At 35.4% G+C, this 23,349-nt stretch overlaps 1 protein-coding gene and 1 long non-coding RNA gene across 2 annotated transcripts; one reads left to right on the top strand and one right to left on the bottom strand.

Moving 5' to 3' along the window:
- Positions 1-5,009: 5,009 nt before the first annotated feature.
- On the bottom strand, positions 5,010-16,919 carry LOC139690274 (GDNF-inducible zinc finger protein 1-like). Its single transcript, XM_071587622.1, has 5 exons — positions 16,557-16,919; positions 16,299-16,478; positions 15,623-16,022; positions 14,821-15,139; positions 5,010-6,315 (listed from the first exon to the last, which is right to left on the bottom strand). Exons 1-5 carry the CDS (start codon positions 16,737-16,739, stop codon positions 6,246-6,248), a joined length of 1,152 nt encoding a protein of 383 aa, XP_071443723.1. The 5' UTR covers positions 16,740-16,919; the 3' UTR covers positions 5,010-6,245.
- A 750-nt stretch (positions 16,920-17,669) lies between these two features.
- Positions 17,670-19,055, top strand: LOC139690876 (uncharacterized). The gene is made up of 3 exons (XR_011701517.1): positions 17,670-17,750; positions 17,995-18,083; positions 18,463-19,055. It is a non-coding gene; the product is annotated as an uncharacterized lncRNA (long non-coding RNA).
- Positions 19,056-23,349: the final 4,294 nt, after the last annotated feature.

Genomic DNA, 23,349 nt, shown 5'->3' with positions numbered 1-23,349 from the left:
ACAAGGGTTAATCGCAATGAAAACATGGTTTATAAATCACAAAAGGTGTAGGTATACATGAATAATACTTGATGTTTAATGGAAATATCAATATGACTATATTATAGTTAAGTATAGATTAAGGAACAGCTGATGAATTCACAGTTTCCAGGGAGCGGATGTAGACTCGGGACCATATTTTAGTAATAATGAAGTGCAGTGTCCTATTCAAAAACATAGAACAGGGAAGATGCTTTGAGAAATGGAATATAGTAGCATTAAATTAAACAACAAGAAAGGAGCATCAGCAGGCTGTAGAGAAAATTATGAGTCAGGAAAGGGAGTTGAGTACTATAGAGGAAAAATGAAACATATAAAAAATGGGATACCAAAGGCTGCAAACAATACTAAATTAACAATAAATAGGAAAAGGCTGGGGGAAAAAATGGATTATGAAGGAGATAATTAGAAATACAGAAGGAAATGGAAGTGTCTGAACACAGAATGAAGGAATAATTGTCATTTTAAGTAATCTACTGGTTAAGGTAGGTTTTGGATGAACTTAAAGGGCCAAATAATAACACTCTTTGTCTCTCCAAACAAAACACAACCTAATTTCTTACTCCACAACAACCCTCTTTTCAACTCCACATACTTCCTTCCTCCCATTATTCCATCCAATATCCCTATCCTATTCCTGCCCCTTCCTCATTTGCTTAACATTTCCCCTATATCGCAGTCTTCAACACCCCATTGCCAATCAAAAGCTCCAAATCCAACTGTCATAACTCCTCATGATTTCTCCCAACAATCCCCTCTCTTCCCCTTCCATAACTTAGCACCATCCCACATCCTGAATGAGTTTAGTAGAAAATACTGGTGCTTTCATTGGGATGCACTCAAATTGATTCTTAAATTTGAGGAGTTAGAATATTTACCAAAAAGTTTTCTTCACCAAGTGACTGGAAATTATTTCCATTAACTTTTCAAAAAAATAGACTATATATATATTCTTTTTGTGCATACCTATACTTCATTGGTGAACACTTGATTCTATGCTTATAAAATTTCTGCAGGGATTCTACATCCATAAATTACCTGATCTTCAAAAACAATTTAAAATATAATTAAAAGATTAATTTGAAATTATTTCCAGCGAAGAAGAAATGACTGGACTATTGTTACTACAAATGAAGAGGAAATAAATCTCTGAAAACTATTCACACAATAAAAAGCAGCCAAAATAATAAAATAGAAACATCAAAAGCAATTAAAATATCTTGGAACAGAAATTGGTAGATACTAAAAACTTATATACTGAAGCTCACTGCAAAAAAAATCAAACACTACAATTTACCTAATTCCAATACTAATGCACGTAAACCTCATTAAAATGATTTCAAGCCACAACTATTCATTGCAAGAAATGGACAGCTGAAGAAACAAATACAACAAATCCTTTTCCCTTACAAAATAGGTAGTACAACAACATACAATATTTGTAACAACTACACAAAAAAACAAAATTCTTATTTGGAGCAATGCAAATATAACATTTTAAAAACCAATTTTCAACTCAAAGGTCGGTTTGATAGTTAAGGGTATGCTCATCCAGTACTAAGCCAGATGGCATGTGAAATTCATACCTCAGGGTAGGGGCAGTTACTTTCCCTGCGTAACCTATGTTTTCCAGGAGGTGCAACCCAAAAAAATCACAAAGCTTGGGTGAAACTGAGAGAGGCTAAAGGCATGCCTAGGAATTGAACCCGAGCCCTCAGGTCAGTAGTCCAATGCTCTACCCCCAAAAGTACTATCATGTCCCCAAATATAACATTAATGAATTTTATTTCAATTTGTGAGCATTGCTTTAATAATGATTTTTTAGCCATTGATTGGAATTATTTGGCAGGGAATACTACATAACATCTACCTTGATCATACATGTATGATGACCATTAAAGCACTACAATCATTCTAACTTTGGATTCTTATGTGTGGGTTACATGATAACCTACTAATGGATAAATATGCTCATTTTATGGATATGTTAACATATAAAATATTATTAAACCCCCACTCAAGCAATTAAAAAAAAAGTTTTGGTAAGAATTAAGGTAAGGAGAATAGTGGTAAGAATGAGTATTCCAACACTATTCTAACAGAGGTTCCCAGTTGAATGCTCCATCCATGAGATTATCAAATATATTGAAAATTATTATCCTAATGGCAAACTAGAATCTCACAGAATAATCCATGACCCTGGGAAAATCCCCTCAGGGCTTAATAACTCAATGATTAACAGCATATTTAAATAATTAGACAGTATCACTCAATGGCAATCAAATTGGTGATGAATGGAATGCAGGGGATAATCAGAATGCATAAGAAATCTGGTCCTGTAGAGTTGGTAATGCACGATCTATCTTAAAGAAAAGGGTTTTGACGATCTGTGTCAACAATGAGATTGTTAATGTTATGCAGATATTTCTTTTCTGTAACATGTAAGGAACCCACTCTTTCAATGAATTTATTTCATGAATTTTGCAGTAATGTAGTGCCCATTTAACAATTTGAAAAACTTTGATCGCATGTGCCAAAATTTCAATTTTTCCATAATATTTTTTTCAACTGCAGTTAGGTTTATATGATAACTCAAGTTACCAGCTCAAAAAAGATGAGACTTATTGCATAATAACCCATCTGAAATTGAAAAGAGGATATATGTATAATGATAAAACAAAAGGAAACATCTTTGAATCTATGATGAATGTTTGAGCACATAAATTTTAAATCTGAAAAATGAAGATATTAATTATACAATTTTAACTCATCATAGTCATCCCTATTAACACATTTCCAGGTCGGGAAAGCAATCTGTACCATCTGGAGTAACTGTGGAGTTAGCTTTATTAATACATCATTGCATAGTATGCAATTTATTTCAATAAGATCAAGTTTCTGTAGGTTAATGAGCATGATAGACTGTAATCTGGGAGCATTAAATTCCATAAGATCTGACATTTATTTCAAGTAGTGTGATATAAATGTATACCGTAGAAAGTCAATACACATAATGTAGTCTCAAATCCACAGCTGACAAAACCATAGTTGTCATAAATTAATTCACCATATATTTTCTATCACTAACATTATTCACTATATATTTCCTATCCTTCATTACATATTATAGCAAAAATTCCTTTTATTTTTCAATGCAAGGAGTGTATTTTCATAAATGGTTATAACCTAAACCGGAGCTGGTTTTTAAACATTGTTCAAACAATCTGGACTTTTTCCAAAGAAACTGCGGGAGATGCCGCAACAGTAACTTTTAACGGAGTCATCCACTAATGTGCATTTCAATGCAACAATTTCAGAGTGTAAAAACCATTCGCCTGTCAAGGCGAATGATTTTTACACTCTGAAATTGTTGCATTGAAATGTGGACTTGTTTAACTTCCCATTTTGGTATTGCACTATGTTAAATGAAGGTTCAGCCAAGGATATCAGCCCGGGAATAAAAATAGACTAAGATGATAAAATATAATGCTAGAACTATTGAAGACCAGACAAATCCAAAACAGGAGTAAACATTCACTTACAATAAATAAATGATGTCAAGCGTTAAACACACTGTCTTAACATAATGGCATTAGGAATAAATTCTGCCATTGGCCTTTCCAATAGCATGTCTTCACTAGATTGATTCCAGTTTCAGGAAAACTAAACAATTCTGAAATTTGTTGATGACTAATGACTGACAAGCAATATGACCATACAGAATTGAAAAAAATCGAAGAGACCCAAGAGCATAGACCTTCAGTATCTGCGGGGATCAAGATTGTGAGGTGGCTATCATACTGGCTTCCCACCCAGAAGGCCCGGGTTCAAATCCCGGCATTGCTGAATATTTTTCAGTGGTATCTCGATCCCATCCCTACTTGAGATGCTTTGTGGAGGGCACTTTGAGTGAGTGCCGTCCGTCGGATGGGACGTTAAGGCACGGACCCCTTGGCGCCTTTGGTAAAGAGTAAGCCAATGCCGACACCGGGTTTCTCTCCACCCTTTCCTGTCCATCCCTAATGGCGCAAATGACCTCAGCTGTTGGTCGCCTCCCTTAAACACTACTACTTCAGTATCTGCGGGGATAAAACTGGGAACCAATGGACACCAATGACTAGAGGATGAATTTTAAGCTCAGGTACCTAGGTAAAGTTCCATTACCAAGAATACTCGCATTATATATAAAAAAGAAATAAATGTTGGTTTCTCTCTAAGATTATGCATGTCTTTTGGTTAAAATAACTAAGATACCTAAATGAGTTTTTTCTCAACAATTTAAGTAATAAACACTAGTAACTGGGAGAAGAGAACTAGAAAGAAGTGCCTCAATAACACCTCATTAGAGTGATTGCTGTTTGTTTGGCTTGAATCCTGCTATGAGCCCAACAAATGCAGGTACGTGGATAGGCGGCATGAGAAAAGGAATGCCTGTATCATTAATACAATCTTTAGATATGATAGCGAGGATACTGATGCTTATTTTGAGATTGATCGTGAGTTGGATTACACCAGGGAATTTCAAATTATGAGCCAAGGTAAGAAACATAATAATTTCTGTCACAAATGGATACAAAATGTGATTTATAATACTGAGACAACATTGAGAAAATGTTTAGGTTCAATATAAAATTACTTGTACATTACATGGAGTTCATTCAAGATTGTTTCAAAGAAAAAACTGCATCATGGCAGACAGCCAAACAAATGCGATTTTTCTCTGTGGGGAACATCAATCGGGGAACTTCAATACACAAAGTGAATATACACACAACTACATACTTACCTTGGATCAATTCCTGATCGTTAAGAGAACCTTAAATGAATTTTAACTTTAAAGCATAAACTAAATTACCATATTATTCAAGTAATTTCCATTTTTTTTATTAATTAATATATTTCTTCTACAAATATCAAAGCTTAAAAAAATATAAATAACAATGACATGTGAAAACAATGGGTTACATCAATCTGAAAAGATTAAATCAAAGAATTTGAAAACATTTCAAAGAAAGAAATTCAAATTCATAATTAATTATAAAATAACTTTTGTGACATTTAATGTTTTCTATGAATTTATCATTAGCTAATCACTAATATTAAATAGCATTATAACAGTTAGTACAGAGCAAGCTAAGCATGCCATTGAATTCAGAGATAAATATTACTAATTGATAGAAAACACTTTATATAAAGGTAATATTATCTTGTTATGTACTCATTACAGGTCTAAAATTCGTTGATGAGTTTGATTAATACAAGTGGCTTTTATTTCCTATACTTAAGTTTTTGAGAAATACATTAAATGATAACAAATTTTTAACTGTCACTCGTCTAAAAATGAGGTAAAATTAAATACCCTAGCACAGGTATAAGGCACAGTCTGGATAATTCAAGTAAAGAGATAATTTTATATAGAATTTTCCAAGGCGCCAAACTTAATTTCTGTGTAAACTTAAGTATAGAAAATAATTTCAATTCATTCCACACAGATGAGATCTGCTATCATCCAAATAGAGTCGACAAAACACATAGCAACAAGCTTTTAACACACAATGTGTTCATATTCTTAATATAAAATAAAAATACCATAGAACTCAATTTTGATAACTAAAATTTAAGTCAAAAGTAAAATTACATTAACTGCATGCTATCATAATAAATGTAAACAAGGTGCAGACCTTTGACAGAGCAATTTATTAGTAAGTTTCTTACAAAAAGTAAAAATAAAGAGACAAAAATGTAAATAAGAAAATACGGCTACATTTATATTCTCTATGGTGTTAGATTCATATTAGTCTCTATAGAAAGAGGGCAATTAAATAGCATTCGGGCATGATAAATACACAGAAAAATGATGACATTTGCTTATAACATTAATGTGCACTTGTATACAATCACATCTTAAAACAATAGTTCCCTCGAAAGCACCAAATACATGTTACACAGCGTGGACCAGTAGGGGAGCCAGCCACTCAGCAAATGGGGGAAAACAGGATCAGAGGAGAGCTTCCACTAGAAAACACTAGTTTGGCATTTTATCAAAGAATAAATGAGTGGTGCCAATTCAGCAGAGGTGAAGGAGCAAAAAGGGATACCTACACACCCCTAAACCACACCTGGCTCTTCTACTGGTGTGAACTCAGGAATGTTTACTCAACTACATTTCTGATCATGAGCAGATTCTTAAGTACAGAGTTACTAATCTAACTAACTGCTTCATTTTTGGGCAAAGGCTCAGGGGCTGGTAAAGCTTGTTTAAACTTCTTCTTGGGCCTGCGGGGTGAATAAGAAGAAATTGATTGTAATTACTTTATTCAAACAAAATAAAACAAGAGAAATTAGTTGAAACCAAAATCAGTACATTGATTCATAGCTGATGACATGATAAAAATGCATAAGAATACAAGTTATGAATACATAATGCAGGACTACAGACAGAAGAAATTACATGAACTTATTGGCCTACTCTCGTGGTGTGAGCATTGAAGGTCAGTTAAGAGAGTATTTCTCTTGGCTAATTGGTAACCAACTTCAAAATCTCACTATTCCACATCAATGCCATGATTAATGGCAACCATTTTGAATGAATAACTGTTAATATTCTTTTTTAACACAAGCTATTTTACTTTTGTTTTTACTGTAGTGGAATATAGCATTCAGTGTAACATCAAGCATGATACAATTGGAACAAGACACACTTGCTTCAATTATTGAAGGCATACTCTGAAAATATTGTGACCCATAATGCGAGAAATATGTACTTTAGGCAAAGGAAAGGTGAAAACTTATTTACTTTAATTTTTCAACCACTATTTAGGCTGTCATTTTTTGTCAAAAATCTATTTAAAATTAAAATACAATGTCTAAGCTATTGAAGGAAAGTTATTGAAAAAATATTAGTGAAATTGAAGATACGAAAATGACATTACTAAATTCTATCATCTAAAGGAGGAAAATTTAGCATATGAGAGATATAAAACTAATAGAAAAGAATGCAAATACAAATATAACCATTGACAGTCAAGTGCATGGTTGTTTTATTCAATAATACTAATTTATCATAAAAAGAATGCCTTAACACTTTGTGTGCTGGCGCTCCTTAAATTTACCAGCCCTTGGGGCTGGCCATTTTTTGCACCTCCATGTGAAAGGGATAAGCATTCAACAGAAAACACAACTTCTGAACTAGGGGATATTTTTCAATGAAATTTTAAATGCGTAGAGATAATATACCAGGGTATTCAACTTGAGTGCGGTATTGTTCAAAACATGTCCCTCTATGGATTGGAAGACAACAAATTCCACAAGTGAAGTGGGTTTCAATTATCCTTTTCAAGGTTGCACATATTTTACAAGGTCTCTGAAGAATTATTTAACTCTCAGCACTAACTATATTCTCTATTTTATTATTCTTCATGTCCATTGAAAGAATTCCCGTCGGTAACATAGATGCATGCTCAGTAGGATAAATGCAAATGTTTTTCCCTGGTGTATCTGAAATGGGCTCTTCTGTATCACTGCGACTTATCCAAATTCTTGCAACTTCATGAAAGAATTTTTAATAAAGAATTTGTTCTAACTGTTTAACAAATAACAGCACTCTGACCACTCTTGTCCAGTCCTCTTGACCAGTCTTCTTCGTCGGGTCTGACAGGTTGCATGGTCTACTCCCTTCATATACTTGCTATCTTCCAAAATGGACTTTGGCTTACGAGGGTAATCCCAGAAATACCCAAGCCAACAAAGAAAACACAAAATTTTAGGAAAAAAATTCATTTATTTTTCAACATAATATCCTTTCAACTCTATACACTTTTCCCCAAGCGATGTTCAATAAGTTCGATACCCTTTCTATAATAAGAGCTGTCTTGTTCCTCAAAATAGCCATTAACTGCCGACATCACTTCTACATGGTTGGAAAATCTTTGACCACAAAGCCATTTTTTCAAATTTGCAAACAGAAAATAATCCGAGGGGGCTAAATGGCGAATAGGGTGAATGAGGTAGCAATTCAAACTTTATTAATGAATTTTGGCCATTGCAATAATGGATTTGTAAGCTGGTGTCTTGATGAAACAATACTTTCTCTTAGCCAAATGCAGCCGCTCTTGCTTGATTTCTTCTCTCAAATGTTGCAATAAATTCACATAATACTCGCCATTGATAGTTTTTCCTTTTTCATGATAGTCAATGAAAATTATCTCACGGGCATTCCAAAAAACTGATGCCATGACCTTGTCTGCAGATGAAAGAGTCTTCACCTTCTTTGGCGACAGTTCTGCCTCTTGAATCCATTGTTTTGATTGTTCTTTTGTCTTTGAAGTGAAGTAATGGAGCCATGTCTCATCCACGGTTATGAAACGGTGCAAAAATTCTGCTTCGTTGCTGTGAAACTTTGCTAAACACTCAATTGAAACATCTTCACAACACTGGTTTTGCTCAAGTGTTAGCAAACATGGCACCCATCTTGCACATGGCTTTCTCATGTCCAAATTTTCTCTTAATATGCGATGTACCACACTTTTTGAAATGCCTACTACACGTCAGCTGGCTTGCGCACTTTTAGTGGATGATCATTCAGTATCACTTTGTGGTTTTCTTCACCGCTTCTGGAGTCGTCACCTCATTTGGTCGACCAATGCGATGCTCATCTTACATGCACTACTTCTAGCATATTATTCTATTCCTGAGATTTCTAATAGTACTCATCTAGATGGATCATTTGACAATATTCACTCTTTACTTCCTTGGTCTCTAACGCACGGAAACTCAAATCACTCATACTCTCACTAACATCAAACCATCATAGCGCACTTGGCACATTCCTATTTGGGCTACCATAACACTCCTATTTTTACACAAACACTCCCTAGTTACCTTGGACCAACTAAAAGTAATCTATTTTCATCCTGGCACACACCCATTATTTTTATATACAATAATGTGAAGAGTGCACTTTACTATGCTGCCAATCATTGCTGGAGAGTTAATATATTTAGTTATTTTTTGAGGGGTTGGAAGTATTTCAGATGAATATGGAGATTAATTTTTCGATTTTCTTTTTAACCTTGAATAACCCTCTCTTCTCTTTGCAGTTCCACTCTTTCCAACACAAGCTCAGCAGGTGCCATCTTTCTTCTTAGCAACTCATCTTCAATGTATCTTTTTCTATAACCCTTTCTGCATCTCATCTGTGTATCTAAAAATTAATTCATTGACTTTTTTTAAAGATTGTCTGAATATCCTTTCTCAATGATTATCATTGTTTTCATCTGTCATTGTCTTCATGCTTCATTGTTTTCTCTGTACTTATTTTTTATTCAACACTATCTCTTCCCCAACTTCACCATGATAGTTTGAATGAGCACAGTGTGCTTCATTTAGGTGTTTCATCATGAGTGTACTGGTGGACCAGTTATCATTGATAGAGATGGCCCCTTGAATGATTGAATAGGCAGTTCTACTTTTCCCAAGATATTTCAGCAACTTTGATGTATTTTTTGTTTCGGAAAACTACCTTCAACCCTTTTGTAACACTTTCCATAATATTTTCTGTGTTTTAATTATATCTGAAAGTTAAACTTATTCTATTGCCTTTTAATTTCAACCTTACTCATAGATTTTCTAATACTCCATGGTTTTACTCAATAATTGTCATTTGCTTCAACAGTCTCTCTTTCTTTTTGTCGTAATTTAGCAAATGAAATTTCCCTCCATGACCAACCTATCAGTTTTATTTTTGAGCGGCTATCTTTTTTCCAGGATGCCATCAATTTTAATATTATCTGGAGAGGACACAATTCTCAAGCCTGCCAAAATATCATTCTAGTTATAATTGGAAGTTCAGTAGAACCCCTTTTTCAGTATTACATGAATTTCAAAAAAGCTGACACTTTTTATAGTCTCAGAATGATAATGTAGGATTTACACATTAACATACAGATATGATGGTAAAAAATTACTGATTTTTTAGATCAGGAAGCCATAGCACTTACTTGTCTTCATGCTACAAAATTACTGGATATCATTGCCACTCATTCAGTCTAGGTATGAACTTTTGTATTTCAATGCCATATATATTTGCTTCCAAGGGTCTATCATGTAAATGTATTATTATTTGGCAGTCTACCATTTTGAGGTAAGTTTTTGGATACATAGATTATATCCTCTTACATTTCTTAGCCCTGCCTAACAAGACAAAAACTGATACCCTAAACTACAATGAACTATTCTGTAAATCTGCATACATACTACTTCCCTTTATTGAATCAAACATCCCTATTCTTTCCCGATCTCTTCCTAACTTACCTAACTAACATTTTCCCCTCTATCGCAGTCTTCGGCATTCCAATACCAATCAAAATGCTCTGCATCCATCTGGCCTTCCTTCTTTCAATTTCTCCCTACAGTCTCTCCTCCCCCACCATGCCTAGAACTTAATTTGATTTTCCATCTGTCCATATTACAAGGTTTGTATTAAAAATATCGGTAACAACGTTTCCCTGACGTGTGCCTGAGGTGCTGAATTCAGACCATCGGTAAAGTGTGCACATGATCGCAGATCATTTTGGCATTGAAAAGATGACAGTGCACACCATTTTCACTGAAAACTTGGCGATGCGAAAGATCTGTGCTAATCTTGTCCTGCTGGTCTTGATGAACGACTAAGAGCAGAGTCAAGTATCTGCTTGCAAAGACCTTCTGCAACGGCATTGCTACCATTCCTCAACCCCCTAAGAGCAGACTTGGCAGCATCAGTAGAATATTTCCTATTCCCTAAAGTGAAATCCTTCCTCAAAGGACACCAGCTGGCACACATACCCTTAAGGACCTTCTGGAATCTGTCTACCAGGGAGTCTTTGAGTCGTGGAAAAGCCGTAGGCTAAAGTGTATCAATGCTCAAGGGATGTACTTTGAAGAATTTTGAGGCATTATAGCAATATCTGAAATAATTCTATTTTTCCATAACTTTACCTGATACATTTTATACAAACCAAATACCTAGCCCATCCTTCATCTCATATAAAAAGCCTCCAATCCAATCATCATGCTTCAACAACACAATTTTTTGAGCCGCACAAAAACATGCGATATTCCAAAGTTTTTACTACTCATTTCTTACCTCCTTACTTAACGTCCTTCTCTATGATTCCCTCCTTAAGAAAGATTTTCCGTTTAATTCAAATCTTCTTCTCACATTCCTACCACTGAGACCATCTTGGCTGAGGACACTTGAAAGATAAGTAAACTGTCCCACCTGCTCTAGTTTTTGCCCTCCTATTTCAACGTGTAACTTAACCTTACTTCTATTCAAAAACTTCATTACCTTTGTTTAGAATACATTGATTCACATCCCATACCTATTACACTGATTTTTTAATATGCTTTGGAATTACTGTTACCTCCTGGCTGACAGGCAAACTAAATCTTAAACATCTACAAATATAGCTGATTTTAAGAATTCATCACAGACTTTCATTCAACTTCATTTTCACCCATGACTTCCATGCCATTACCTCTCCCTATATACAGGGTGCAGCAACATAACTTCCTTTTTTGACAGCATTTTGCATTGAAAAAAGGAAGTTATATTGCCTCACCCAGGATTAAAAGATGAAGTGATAGTGGGTTACTCCCATGGCATCCCTGTTTTACTTCCATACCTAGCACTACTCATTCAGACTCTCAATCTGCTACACACGAGCAGTCTGAAAAATGTACAGGTTGTAGAGAAGTTGCCTATCCATCTTCTTCACTCCTATTTTCTGTAAAACATTCATTAACCCTCCCAATTCACTCTATCAAACACCTTCTTGAAATCCATCGCACAAAAAAATACATCCTGATTGAACTTCACATTTTTCTCTATTAGTTGCCTCATTACTGCTACATTCAAACATGTTATCCAAACCTCTCCCCTTCCTGAACCAAAACAGATCATCCCCTGAGTAATCATTTGCCCTCCATTCCATTCTTTTATTTACGATCATAAGTACCAAACAAATTATTATACAGTCCTTGTGTAAATTTGCCTTACTCTTTTGTGAAATTGGAACTAACATTGATCTGAAATAATTTTCTAGTCAAATTCTTCCGTCATGAATGCTACCAATTCACTCTAGAACTATGAGACACTCTAGCAGCTCCCTTCTTCCACGTTTTCCAAGATGCATAAGTAGTTCTGCAGAGATGCTATTGATCCCCTCAAACATATTTTATTTCAATTGCATTAGTGCCCTTTCCATCCTGAAATCAAATATGCCTGGACCTAAGCTATCCTCGACGACTATGTGACACTCTCTATGTCTAAACTTGCTGGAATAATACCCTTTGCCATATAGATCTTCAAGGCATTATTTTCATCACTCTTGAATCTTTCTTTGGTTTATAATTTTTATGCCTTATCTCTGATAGTTAGCACAGGTTTTGCCCGTTCATATCCTGATAGTTCTTTCACTTGCCTGTACAGTACACCCATTCTCTATCAACTCTTATGCTATCATACTGCATCTTCTACTATGCTACCTGCATCCCATTAGTTTCCCTACCTAGTTTTATTATTTAACTCTTTGTATTTCCTTCTTCCTCATTCTGAACGCACAAATTTCAAATTCCTTCTCCCATCTCCTTCTTAATCATTTCATCAGTAATCCATGGTTTTCTTGTCTTTTTCCTATCAACTGTTCTTATAGTTTCACTTTAGCCTTTCAATATTCCTTTCTTGATATAAAACCATTTTTCTTAGACTCCACCTGTTCATTCATAATTTTTTCTAGTGCCCCCAGGCAATCTTTTCATCCTAGTTTATTCTTTAACATTCTATTACTTCACCTGCTTCTTATATGAATCTCTTATTAACAGAATGACATATTTGGATTCAGTGGCCTCCACAGGGAGAGTTCATGGAATGTCAATATGACAAAAAAATTTTCTCTGCATGACAAGATGTTTTTTTACTTCATGAATAACTCTTAGACATTAACATGTGTCTTTAGTCATTGACTCTTTTGAAGAGCATGATTTTAGTTGAATATTTATTGAAGAGAGCACGCTTCTTGCCTTGTTTTATAGTTAGTTACCTATTTTAGTTACCTATTGATAAGTAGTGTTATCGTACGTCAATGTTCTCTCTACCAGTCTCAATTTTAGTCAGTATTTTGGCTAACTATTGTGATAAACTCGATGGTTTCAGGCTTCACTTTGTGGAAATCCATTCTAATAAATCAAAAGAGAGATGGTACTTTTTTCCACACTTTTTTATTTTACAAGTCTAAAAGACTTGTAAAATAAAGTGTGGAAAAAAGTACCATCTCTCTTTTGATTTATTAACTATTGTGATTGGAGTGTGTTCCTTCTCTAATATCTACCCATGGACATGAATACTATGCTCGTGCATAACCTACTGAAGCGTATTCCCCTCAATAATATTTTTATTGAAATTAAGCCACTTGGCTTTTCCACATAGAAAAAAATTTTTTCTATGTGGAAAAGCCAAGTGATTTAATTTCAATTTCAATAAAAATATTATGTTTTATATTAAGCAGTGCAATTCACAATATTTCACTCAACCTCTTCCCAAAAAGGTAGCTTCGAAGATTTGGCCAACATATTGGATAATCAGAATTAAATTTTGTCTCTCTATCTATTGTTTTGAATGATTTTGAGTTAAGAAAGTGTACTCCAATTGGAATCACCGAGGATGAACACCAAAGAAAAATATAATTACAGTAATTAAGTGATAGAGAAGTATCAGGGTGAGACCTTGCAAAAATGAAGTAGCAAAGTATTAATACCCACATCAAAAGAATGACTTTTTGAATAAATAATAACAAGATGATCTGGTGATGAAATAATGAAGGAAACTGATGGATTCGCAGCCCTGCAGTGAATAGCAGATTCAGCTTTTTTGACTAATATCTTTATATTTCAAATATATAAATGTTGAACACAAATTTTAATGCATAACAGCATACACTTCACACGATTTCCTGGAATAAACTATTAGAATTATGCCAGTGAACTTACAGCTAAAAGAGTCACAATAAAAGAGTGGTTTTCAACATGATTGGCCTTAAAACCTTCTAGGTGAACTTTGCCTTGATGTACATAATACATGGAGCAATGATTTGTAATGAAGGACTTGCAGATACTATGTAACAGGACTACTCTTTAAGATTTAACGAGAACCATATTCATAATGAAGACAATTTCTTGTCCGGTTAGCAATCATTCCAGTACATCAAAAACTATTTACTTTAAAGAATTAGGTTTCCAAACATACGAATATTATTTACCAAAACAAAAAAATAAATAGCATAACAACTATGTGATGAACAATATCAAGTTATCATTTGCTAGTCACTGACACAGCTGAATCAGTGGAGTGGGAGCTTCATGACTAAATGGCCGAATTCTGATTATGCTTTAAAAAATTGTTTTCGACTGGGGTAAATTTGATGATAAATGTACTACAAAAAACTCTTGAACAGTTGAAATGTTTGGCTGAAAAATACCCAGCGACTCTATATCACTGTAAGTGGAAGATAATTTTACAATAACTTAATGTGTATAAGCGAATTCTGGGCATTAAATACTTTCAAAAAAATCTAAAATTATATTAACATTTTTAACAGAAAAACTAAGACCAAATGCCAAACCTACATACAAGAAAATTTGACTTATTTCTTAAAATAAGAAGTAACTGGTTGATAAAGTTCATTAATATTTTTAACTAATTAAATAGCAAGTAATTATCTTAATAAAATCACCAAATCTTACCTTCTATGATAATCAGTCATATGGGTGCTTAAGCTGTGCTTATTTTTAGCCTTGCGGCCACAAAGGGAACAATGGAAAGGCCCTCGTCCTTGACCATGAATATTGTCAACATGGGACATTAAACTTTCACGTCGCTTGAATATTCTGCTGCAAGCAGTGCACTTATATATTTCTGTGTCTTCACTTGTTTGTAGGGATGGCTCTTCTTGCATTTGGGTTGCTGGCTTAACACTTAAAGGAGATGGTTGTATCCTGTCAACTACTGATGGTTTTTCATTCAACAACGTGCTTTGAGTCTCATCTTTCAGTGAACTTGGGCCTGTAAAGAATCACATTTGAATTCTAGTTTAAGTATTCCACATTACAATGAACATCTATGGCCATCAATTTACTATTATTTTAATATCGCTACAATCCCTACAGACAAATTTATACTCATATGTTTCGCTTGTTTGATAAAGAATGATTTACTCCCCATTATGGATGCTTACTCCTGGAATAATAAAGACACCTTTCCAAAAACCTCTGTTACATGAGAGCTGAGTAGTTGAAGTGGCATTATAGCAGTTTGGAGCTGCCACTTAAAATGAAAGGAACAGCAAAATATGGGTCTTGAAATATTTTCGGTTTTAGATAACTTCGGCGAAGAAGAAATTGGGGATGAACTCACAAGGGAGCTAATGAATAAGTGTTTGAACACTAAAAAGAACGAATCAACATTCACTTCCAGTACCTCCAGTAATATCTAAATTTACCGCAGATGAAATTTAAAATATAAATATTAATGGACCTAGATACTGACCTACACTTGTAGCGTGAGTTGCCAATGGGCTGTGATGAATTAAAACTTTAGGAGGTTTAACAGAACTATTCCCACTCTCGGCTGCAGGCTCTGGGCTATTGTATTTCACCAAAGGTATTGGGGGATAGCTATTGCTCATCTCTCCAGAAAATAGTTCTTCTCTGGGCATTGAGTCTTCATAGACATTTCGTTCAAACATTCCATTACCAAAATTCTGCTCTACGTTTGAAGGCATATTTTCCATTGATGTTTCAACTTCTGGCTCAAGTGGATTAGGAGAGGGCGAATTCTGAGCGTACTTCTCTTCTCTCCACGACGGCCAAATAGGTTGACACACAACCTTTTCTCCTGCGAAACTTCTTCTTTCTTTCATTGATGAGTTTCTAGCATCTGAATTTTGCTGAATGGAAAATATAACAATTACCACCAATATATGTCCTATACAGATTAATAACTACTAAACAGATTCTAATGGAAGGGAAACTAAGGAAAATTGAAAACTAATCGATTGAATGGAATATTATACAAGAATATTAATTATGGGGTGTCGGCATAATCATGAAAATTAAGTTTACGAATTAGCACGTAAAACATTAGTAGGAAATAAGTTCTTCAGTTCACGCTGAGCAACTCAGTTCATTCGTAAATAGTGATACACCTGTAATGAAATACTCACTTTCATTGAACGCTCATTCGCTAGGCCATTGATTTTAAGCATTTCAGCCATCTCCAAGAATCTTGGCAAATCCTCCTGTCTGACATTTACCTTTCCACAGTACATAAATTTCAAGATTGAAACTAAATCATTATAATTCACATCTTTGAGAATTACAATGGGATGTTTACACGGATTAACCTGCGATTTAAAAATAATTATGATCACAGAGTTCGCCAGAAACTTATCTCAAAAGCCACTTTAAAATTTTCACATCACCTTGAATAGCGATCTGAAGTATTCACTGCAAATGGACAATATAATCTTGTGAGCCTGGATAAATTTCCCATCACACGCTAATGTAACATCAACTAAATCTTCATTTTTGAACAAGTTCTCAAACCCAGATGATAAGTTGCAATGAAAATTATTCCATTGCAGGCAAAACTGTTCCGTAGCCATTGTGTGAATATAGACTTTTCTTTTCCAAATATTTACAGTAATAAGTCCGGAATAAATAACCAGTTATAGCAAAAGTTAAAGCGCGTGCATGATAATGAGAGTACTAAACAGTTCAGCCACAATTTTAAGGTAAAAAAACACAAGCTTTCATAAAACTGAAAACTTCACCTTCGCTTAGAAGGCATAACTTTCGGAGCAATGATATTCTTTAACGCCACGCCATAACAGTGTGTAAAAATGGAACTATTTGAGACGCGTAAATGACGTGCGGGTTGCGGTTTTTTATTAAGGGTAAATATTTAAGTGGCATGCCATTGGTCCGTAATTCTTCGATCAATGGGTTGCATTTTGCCTCTGCCATTATCATGGAGTTGTCGCACTTTCTCACGCTCATTAAATAAACTCGTAATGTGTTCGCTTATTTTAGTGAAACAGACGGAGCATATGTTTAAATAATCTTTGTTTATTTTCTAGTTACAATAATATTTAAGAAGTGCCTACTCCCTAGGAAAGTACCAAGAAATGGTAAACACTTTAACTTCCTGTTCCGTACATGCGGTGCGGAAGCTCAGTTGGGTAATAAATAATTTTTTGCTAGAAGTCCAAAAGGGCAATTGTGAGAGTTCCGGAAGGGTTTGAAATACTCGCTCGGCCACTCTCACTGTTACACCCCACGGCCTGCTCTATCCGCGACTGTGGGGACTCCATGTGGAAAATCAACTCTCACTGTCACTGCCGCATACATAGTAAGATCGGTTGAGGAGGGAGTTCCTTGGGAGAATCACGCAATTTTGCCAATGCTTTCCCTACTCACAATAGCCCCTTCTACTCACGACACGTAAGGGCAGGGGAACACGCCCCGTCTCTCCCCTCCTCTGTTACGCTCCACTATAAAAGCTGAGGTCTACTCCCAACAAGTCATCCAACCACCGACACTCGTCTCGAGCAAATCGTTTCAACTCCAACGAGATTAACAAATCCCAGGAAGCAATGGCAAACTACAAGTTTGTTGTAAGGAGTTCCACTATATTTATTTAAATACTTCTATAGTTTACTTTCTTACATTCTAACCTACGTGATAGTTAATTGTAAAATGTAGGCACTAGCACATTTATGTGTATACGAGTAAATATTGAACAAATATCTAATCGTAGGGATATACTGTTTTATATGCCAGTGAAAATTAATCCTGATTTTAATATCAAGCAAATTTCCAATATTTACAATCACTTTGGTGAATATTTTTCCTTATAAGGTCATCCTTGCTATCTTTGCGATGATTGCACTTGCTGCAGCAATGCCCGCACCGGAACCCGAACCTGAACCAGGCTACGCTCCTCGACAGTAAGTTCGATTTTATGCAGCCTTTCAACTAACAAGTCTCCGCAATATTTTTGTTTCGACTCTTTAACTCATAAAATGAATTTAAATCTTAAGATACTTACTCAATTTACCAAATGAGAAATTTGCAAGAAGGATCTTTATTTATTTACATTTAATAAAATGAATATGAGACAGATTTTTCGGAAATGCGTTCTTCAGACATTCTCTAAATGAGTAAAGGTGTCTATTTCTAATCAAAAAAATATCTTTGAAATTTATTCCGCTAAAACTTCCAAATTTAGTTTATATAATGAATAGAAAAATCATCTCTTACAGTTTAAATCATTTGATACTATTATATGCATGCTAAATTCTATTTTTCTTTCTCATCTTTATATAGTGAACACTACGTAATCCATGTGCCATACCACGTCCATACCGTTCACCACCACACCTACCACAAAGTTCCCGTATATGTCAAGAAATACCATGGATGGTATTAGTCAACAAAAAGTTCCTGTGTCTGCAAACGTTTTTCGACGCCGGGGTCAATCTGAGATCTTTAAACGCTGGCATATCGACAGAAGTTTCCTGATCATCCAATAGTTTGCCGAGTTGCCCTCCACTGAAGTGTTCAGCTGAATCGAATTTCAAACGAAGTGATCTCTTCTCAGTGAGGAAGACATGGATTGTGTCGAATTAAGATCTCATTCCACTGGGCATTGAAAAGTTCAACGTGACGTTAGATGGATTATCGGAGACGTCCTAACCGATAAAGTTGAAAGACAATTTTTTCCTTCACCAGCCATCAATAGCTGTTTCACATTCTCATTTATTGTAGACTGTCATTACGAGTTTTTACGCATTTAGTATAATTCGTCTGCTGTTTTGTTATGTGTTTGTCTTTTATGCCTGCATTAATTCCTCACCTTGGGAATCTTATGTATAGGTTTTCTTTGTTATTAAACTTAAAGTGAATAAATATTTTAATCCTTAAAATAATCTTTGCATTGGATTTATCCGCAAACCCTCCTCTCATCATAAACATATCACACACCCTTGGTGGATATTTTCTCCTTAATCTCCTTGAATCGTCAGAAAATAAATAAAACACGTGATATACTTTGCCGTGAAACAGAAATCAAAGTTTTATGATTTCTTATACTCCAGCAAAGCGATATAATTTATGCTTAATAGCTGGTGAAGCCATTGGGGCTATATTCCATATCTTTACCCGGAAACACTGCGATTGCTTATATCACCTAAACTTACTGGTAATCTAATTTCACCTCAGGGAAATATGCTTAAACTATACCTAAAATAAACATTATTTTTATGTGGTTTCACATTTTCTTATACGGGTTGATACCACATAATTCGCTCCAAGGAAAAAAATACAGCACTTCATTCAAGTGAGCCATGTGTTTTTGAAACATCATGACCAGACTATTTCGTTTTAGATAATTTCATGAAAGAAGCGAAGGCACTCAGATACGAGTATTGATTCGAAAATGAGGAACTCAAAATATGCAAGGAGAATCCTATCAATAGGAATGTAATTTATTTGATAATCAACCATTTTGAGACTTATCAGTGGGAGTAATCATGTACCATTTTAGTAGGAAACTAACAGTGAAATAATCCTTATAAAGAAACATCACTACTCTTGCGTAGAAATAACTCGTTTTACACAGTATAGAAGACAAGAAGAGACCATGGCAGTGATAGATGATGGTGAGATGGAGATAATGAAAAATCTAAATCATATGACCATAGATTGGATCTATATTACTTCGGGCACTACAGGACTCTATTATACCCTGGAAGTCAGCCAAGACCGCTTTACTCGCTAAACATTTTTGGCAGTCTTCCGTAGCCTCATAATGCTAATACCTATCGAATTGACAAAAATTGTGTACTGAAACTGTGGAGAAAATATCATTGAAAACTAATGAAATTTTATGTTTTCATAAACGAATTTATTGATAGATTTTAAAGAAAAGCAAAAAGAATTATTAAATTAAAATTTTATAAATACTCGTGAAAAATTTCCATTGATTCAAATACGAAAGGTGCTTAGGGGCTGCGAATGCTTCAAATGCGTCCATGAATTCAACCTTAAAGTTAATACGTGACATCACGCCGACCCCTTGTTGTTTGAAGCGCCAAGGGCATTCCTTTCATGATTACTACAGAGAAAGCAAATTCTTATAAGTTACGTGGCATGCATAAGTAGTCTCTCTACAGCTTTTAGAATCTACTACTTCGTCAGCTAATCCTACAGCAAATGAATACGGTTATTATTTCATCATGAAGTTACATTTTAAGTAATAATGAGATCACCGTGCATTTTCATAATTAATATTTAATTGTGAGTCCACACGTTTTCTTAATTTACTTCTCATAGCCTTTTGTTCCATATTTCCTTTTGAGATCCTGGTAAATATGTATTATTCAACTTATCATTATTTCTTAGTGGCCAGATCACCACGAGTTGTGGATTAGGAGGAGGATGTATTACAAACAGGTCAACCCAGTCCATTAAACAAGGCCTAAAATCTAGATGATCAAAAAGTTTAATTTTTCCACAGTCAAATATTCGACGAAATATACTTCTTATTGGTAAAGATAGCGATTGATTTAATTTGAACTTTTGAGTTTGGGCAGAGGTTTGGGGCGAGGCTTCTGGAAGAAAAAGGGCGAAGAGAAATTCGGCGGCGGTATCAGCCTGCTCTTGAGGACAGGCGCCAAGTAGTTCACGATTTAACGTCACTTAGAATGAAGGTGGGCTGGCTTGGGATACCTTTCATTCACAGTTTTCCTCGTCGGCACTGAAGCGCAAATGAAAAATCCACCTAACCCTAGGACTCATAGCTCTGTTGCATCATGGGACGCCAGTACCCTGGACACTCCCCAAATCCAGTTCACCGAGAAATACCAGGCGAATGATATACATTCCTATCCAGGTGAAATGTAACCTTCTTTATATCAAGGTGTATATTCAGTTCGTGACAATTTCTAATATCTAACTGGCGGCAGCATCAACCACAATCAAAAGACGGAGTCTTATGTAAGACATTTCATTCAATTGAAAACAGCGTTATAGGTAAACGCGAAGGCTCACACCTGGATAATATTAAATATCTTTTCGATAAAAAGAAACCTTCGCTATCCCAGAAAAATACACGTTTTCACGAAACTACTGTGCATAAAAGGACAAGAAAATTCGAAGTGGAATTTGACATGAAAGAAATCAGAGAAAAAACCTAACTACTTAAAATTTTGAGCTTCCGTTTCCCTTGGGTGCGATCAAATATTTTTCGTGTGGATGAAGAGGAAATATTGTATTTTGACTCATATGTTTAATATTTTCTAAAAGAGCATTCATCACGTATCGGAAATTTCATTGATAAAATAGAATCAGTGACGGTTCAGAGCATAGGATTAAACCTTAGATTTGGTTTGGTATCGCAGAAGGTTAAACCTTAGTTTGAAGGTTTCTCACTGGCTGATGAGCGAATTTTACTTTCCGTAACGGAATGAGAAAAGATGCTATGGCACAACGGGTGGTTTAGAGTAACACAAGCACCAATATTTTGTATTCATCTGCGAGCGTACACATACTTTCGCTCCTATGAGCAGCATCCCCGAGTAACGACGCTAAGGGTCCATGTGTGGCAGGATGACTGAAATTATTGATTTGCCGCCATGCCCTCCCCCTCTTTCGAATTTAAATTGCGGAAATTTAATCCAGATTATAATTTTCGGTGAATTCCCATGCCTGCGAAACTCAGCGCCACGAATTTTGAGCGGTGCCTTTTCGCGAAAGAGTCGCACGTAAAGATGACTCCCTATTAATCCGCATTAACAGGGAACGGGTGATCTCGTTAGAGGAGCTTTTCTTTCGCTCATCGCCCCTTTCACTCGAAAGTATTTGAAGAAGAGAGCCATTTGGCCTCGACACGGAAATGAGCGACGCATTTCTTTACATTCGAAAGTTTTAGGTCACGCGCAGTCACCGGGGTAACTCATTCCCGCGGACAAGCAGTGCAAGTATTAATGAAACCAGGGGATTGAGATTCCTTCAGTGTTAAGTTGATTTTAAAGGGAATGCTTTTTGGGTTGAATGAAGAGCGGTCGAATCTGCTCCATCAAGTCAGTCCACTGGCGCCGATTGATTTGTGAGACAGCGCCTTGAAAATGAAACCGCCAATACAGCGACGCGCGCTATATGAGGTGTTAGAGATTCCATAGCCTGTCGATGCGGACACTCGATTATTGATTTGAGGCGGCGGAATGAAAAATAAAACTTATGACATGATAAGTAATTCTGACCGTCGAATGATTTGAAAGCAACGCTTTCTGCTCATACGTACATATATAGCAAAGGTACGTATTTTATTTTCAGTGAACTTGTGCACTATGCAAGTGAACTTTATTTAGAAAGCATTCATAATTCAAAAGAATTTCATCATTCCAGTTGGGACGTTATAATTTTTTGCTTTGATGTTCGTGGTTAATATTTTTGATGAGCCGACGTGAACATCTGGTGGTATGTGAGCCCTTGGGATTCCGATAAAATAATTTTGGCTTTTCGTTGTTTTTACCAGCGTCCAGAATTTACGTGTTAATCATTCCCGAGGCAGGACTCGGACCCGGGACATAACAGGAATAGAACAGGAGGGCGCGTTGGCCACTAGATTACCCTGGAGAGTTAGGTTACTAAAGTAACACTTGTTAATCAATTATCATTGATAGTAAAAAAACTAAGGACTATAAAAAAGGGTACCTGAGAGCTGAGTGAACACCTCTGCCAGCCTGAAAATCATTCTGCTGAGTGAACCCCTAATACCAGATCAACATCTCATAACATATCTGAGTCAATCCGTACTACAAGCGCATACTTTCATTTATTCGCAAATGCATATTTAAAGCACATAGGGAAATATTTTTAAGAGGATATAATTAAATTCGTAGCCTATTAAGTATTAATTAGTGGCACAGAAATAAATTTTTGAGGCCCATAAATTCTGTTGGTTGATTCATAACGGGTCTCTGTCATATTCTCGGAATTATAATAAAAATTCTCTATTGTTCCTATAAAAATTACGTGCATCCAAATTTTATGGGGCAGAAACCGTTTTCGGGTATAATTTAGTATAAGTTAAAATAAATCATGCCCTAAAATCGTTAGTTTAATGCCAAATGAAGAGCTGGGAGTTTTTAAGGAAGGCCTTTTGAACGAAAATTGTAGGTGCTATGAAAAGAGTCATCTAGTCCAGCCTAC

Source organism: Hetaerina americana, unplaced genomic scaffold (genome assembly GCF_022747635.1).
Source record: "Hetaerina americana unplaced genomic scaffold, ioHetAmer1.1.p SCAF_3, whole genome shotgun sequence".
Classification (NCBI taxonomy): domain Eukaryota; kingdom Metazoa; phylum Arthropoda; class Insecta; order Odonata; family Calopterygidae; genus Hetaerina; species Hetaerina americana.
Note: the sequence above shows the minus strand (reverse complement) of the source record. Positions and strands in the feature narration are given on the sequence as shown.

What these genes read in the sequence shown, in the direction of transcription:
- LOC139690274 (XM_071587622.1), bottom strand. Translation starts at nt 16,739, where the DNA reads ATGGCTACGGAACAGTTTTGCCTGCAATGGAATAATTTTCATTGCAAC. An exon ending in CGAATGAGCGTTCAATGAAA is followed by an intron (nt 16,023 to 16,298) that starts GTGAGTATTTCA and finishes TTTTCCATTCAG; the next exon opens with CAAAATTCAGATGCTAGAAA. An exon ending in ATGACTGATTATCATAGAAG is followed by an intron (nt 6,316 to 14,820) that starts GTAAGATTTGGT and finishes TTCACCCCGCAG; the next exon opens with GCCCAAGAAGAAGTTTAAAC.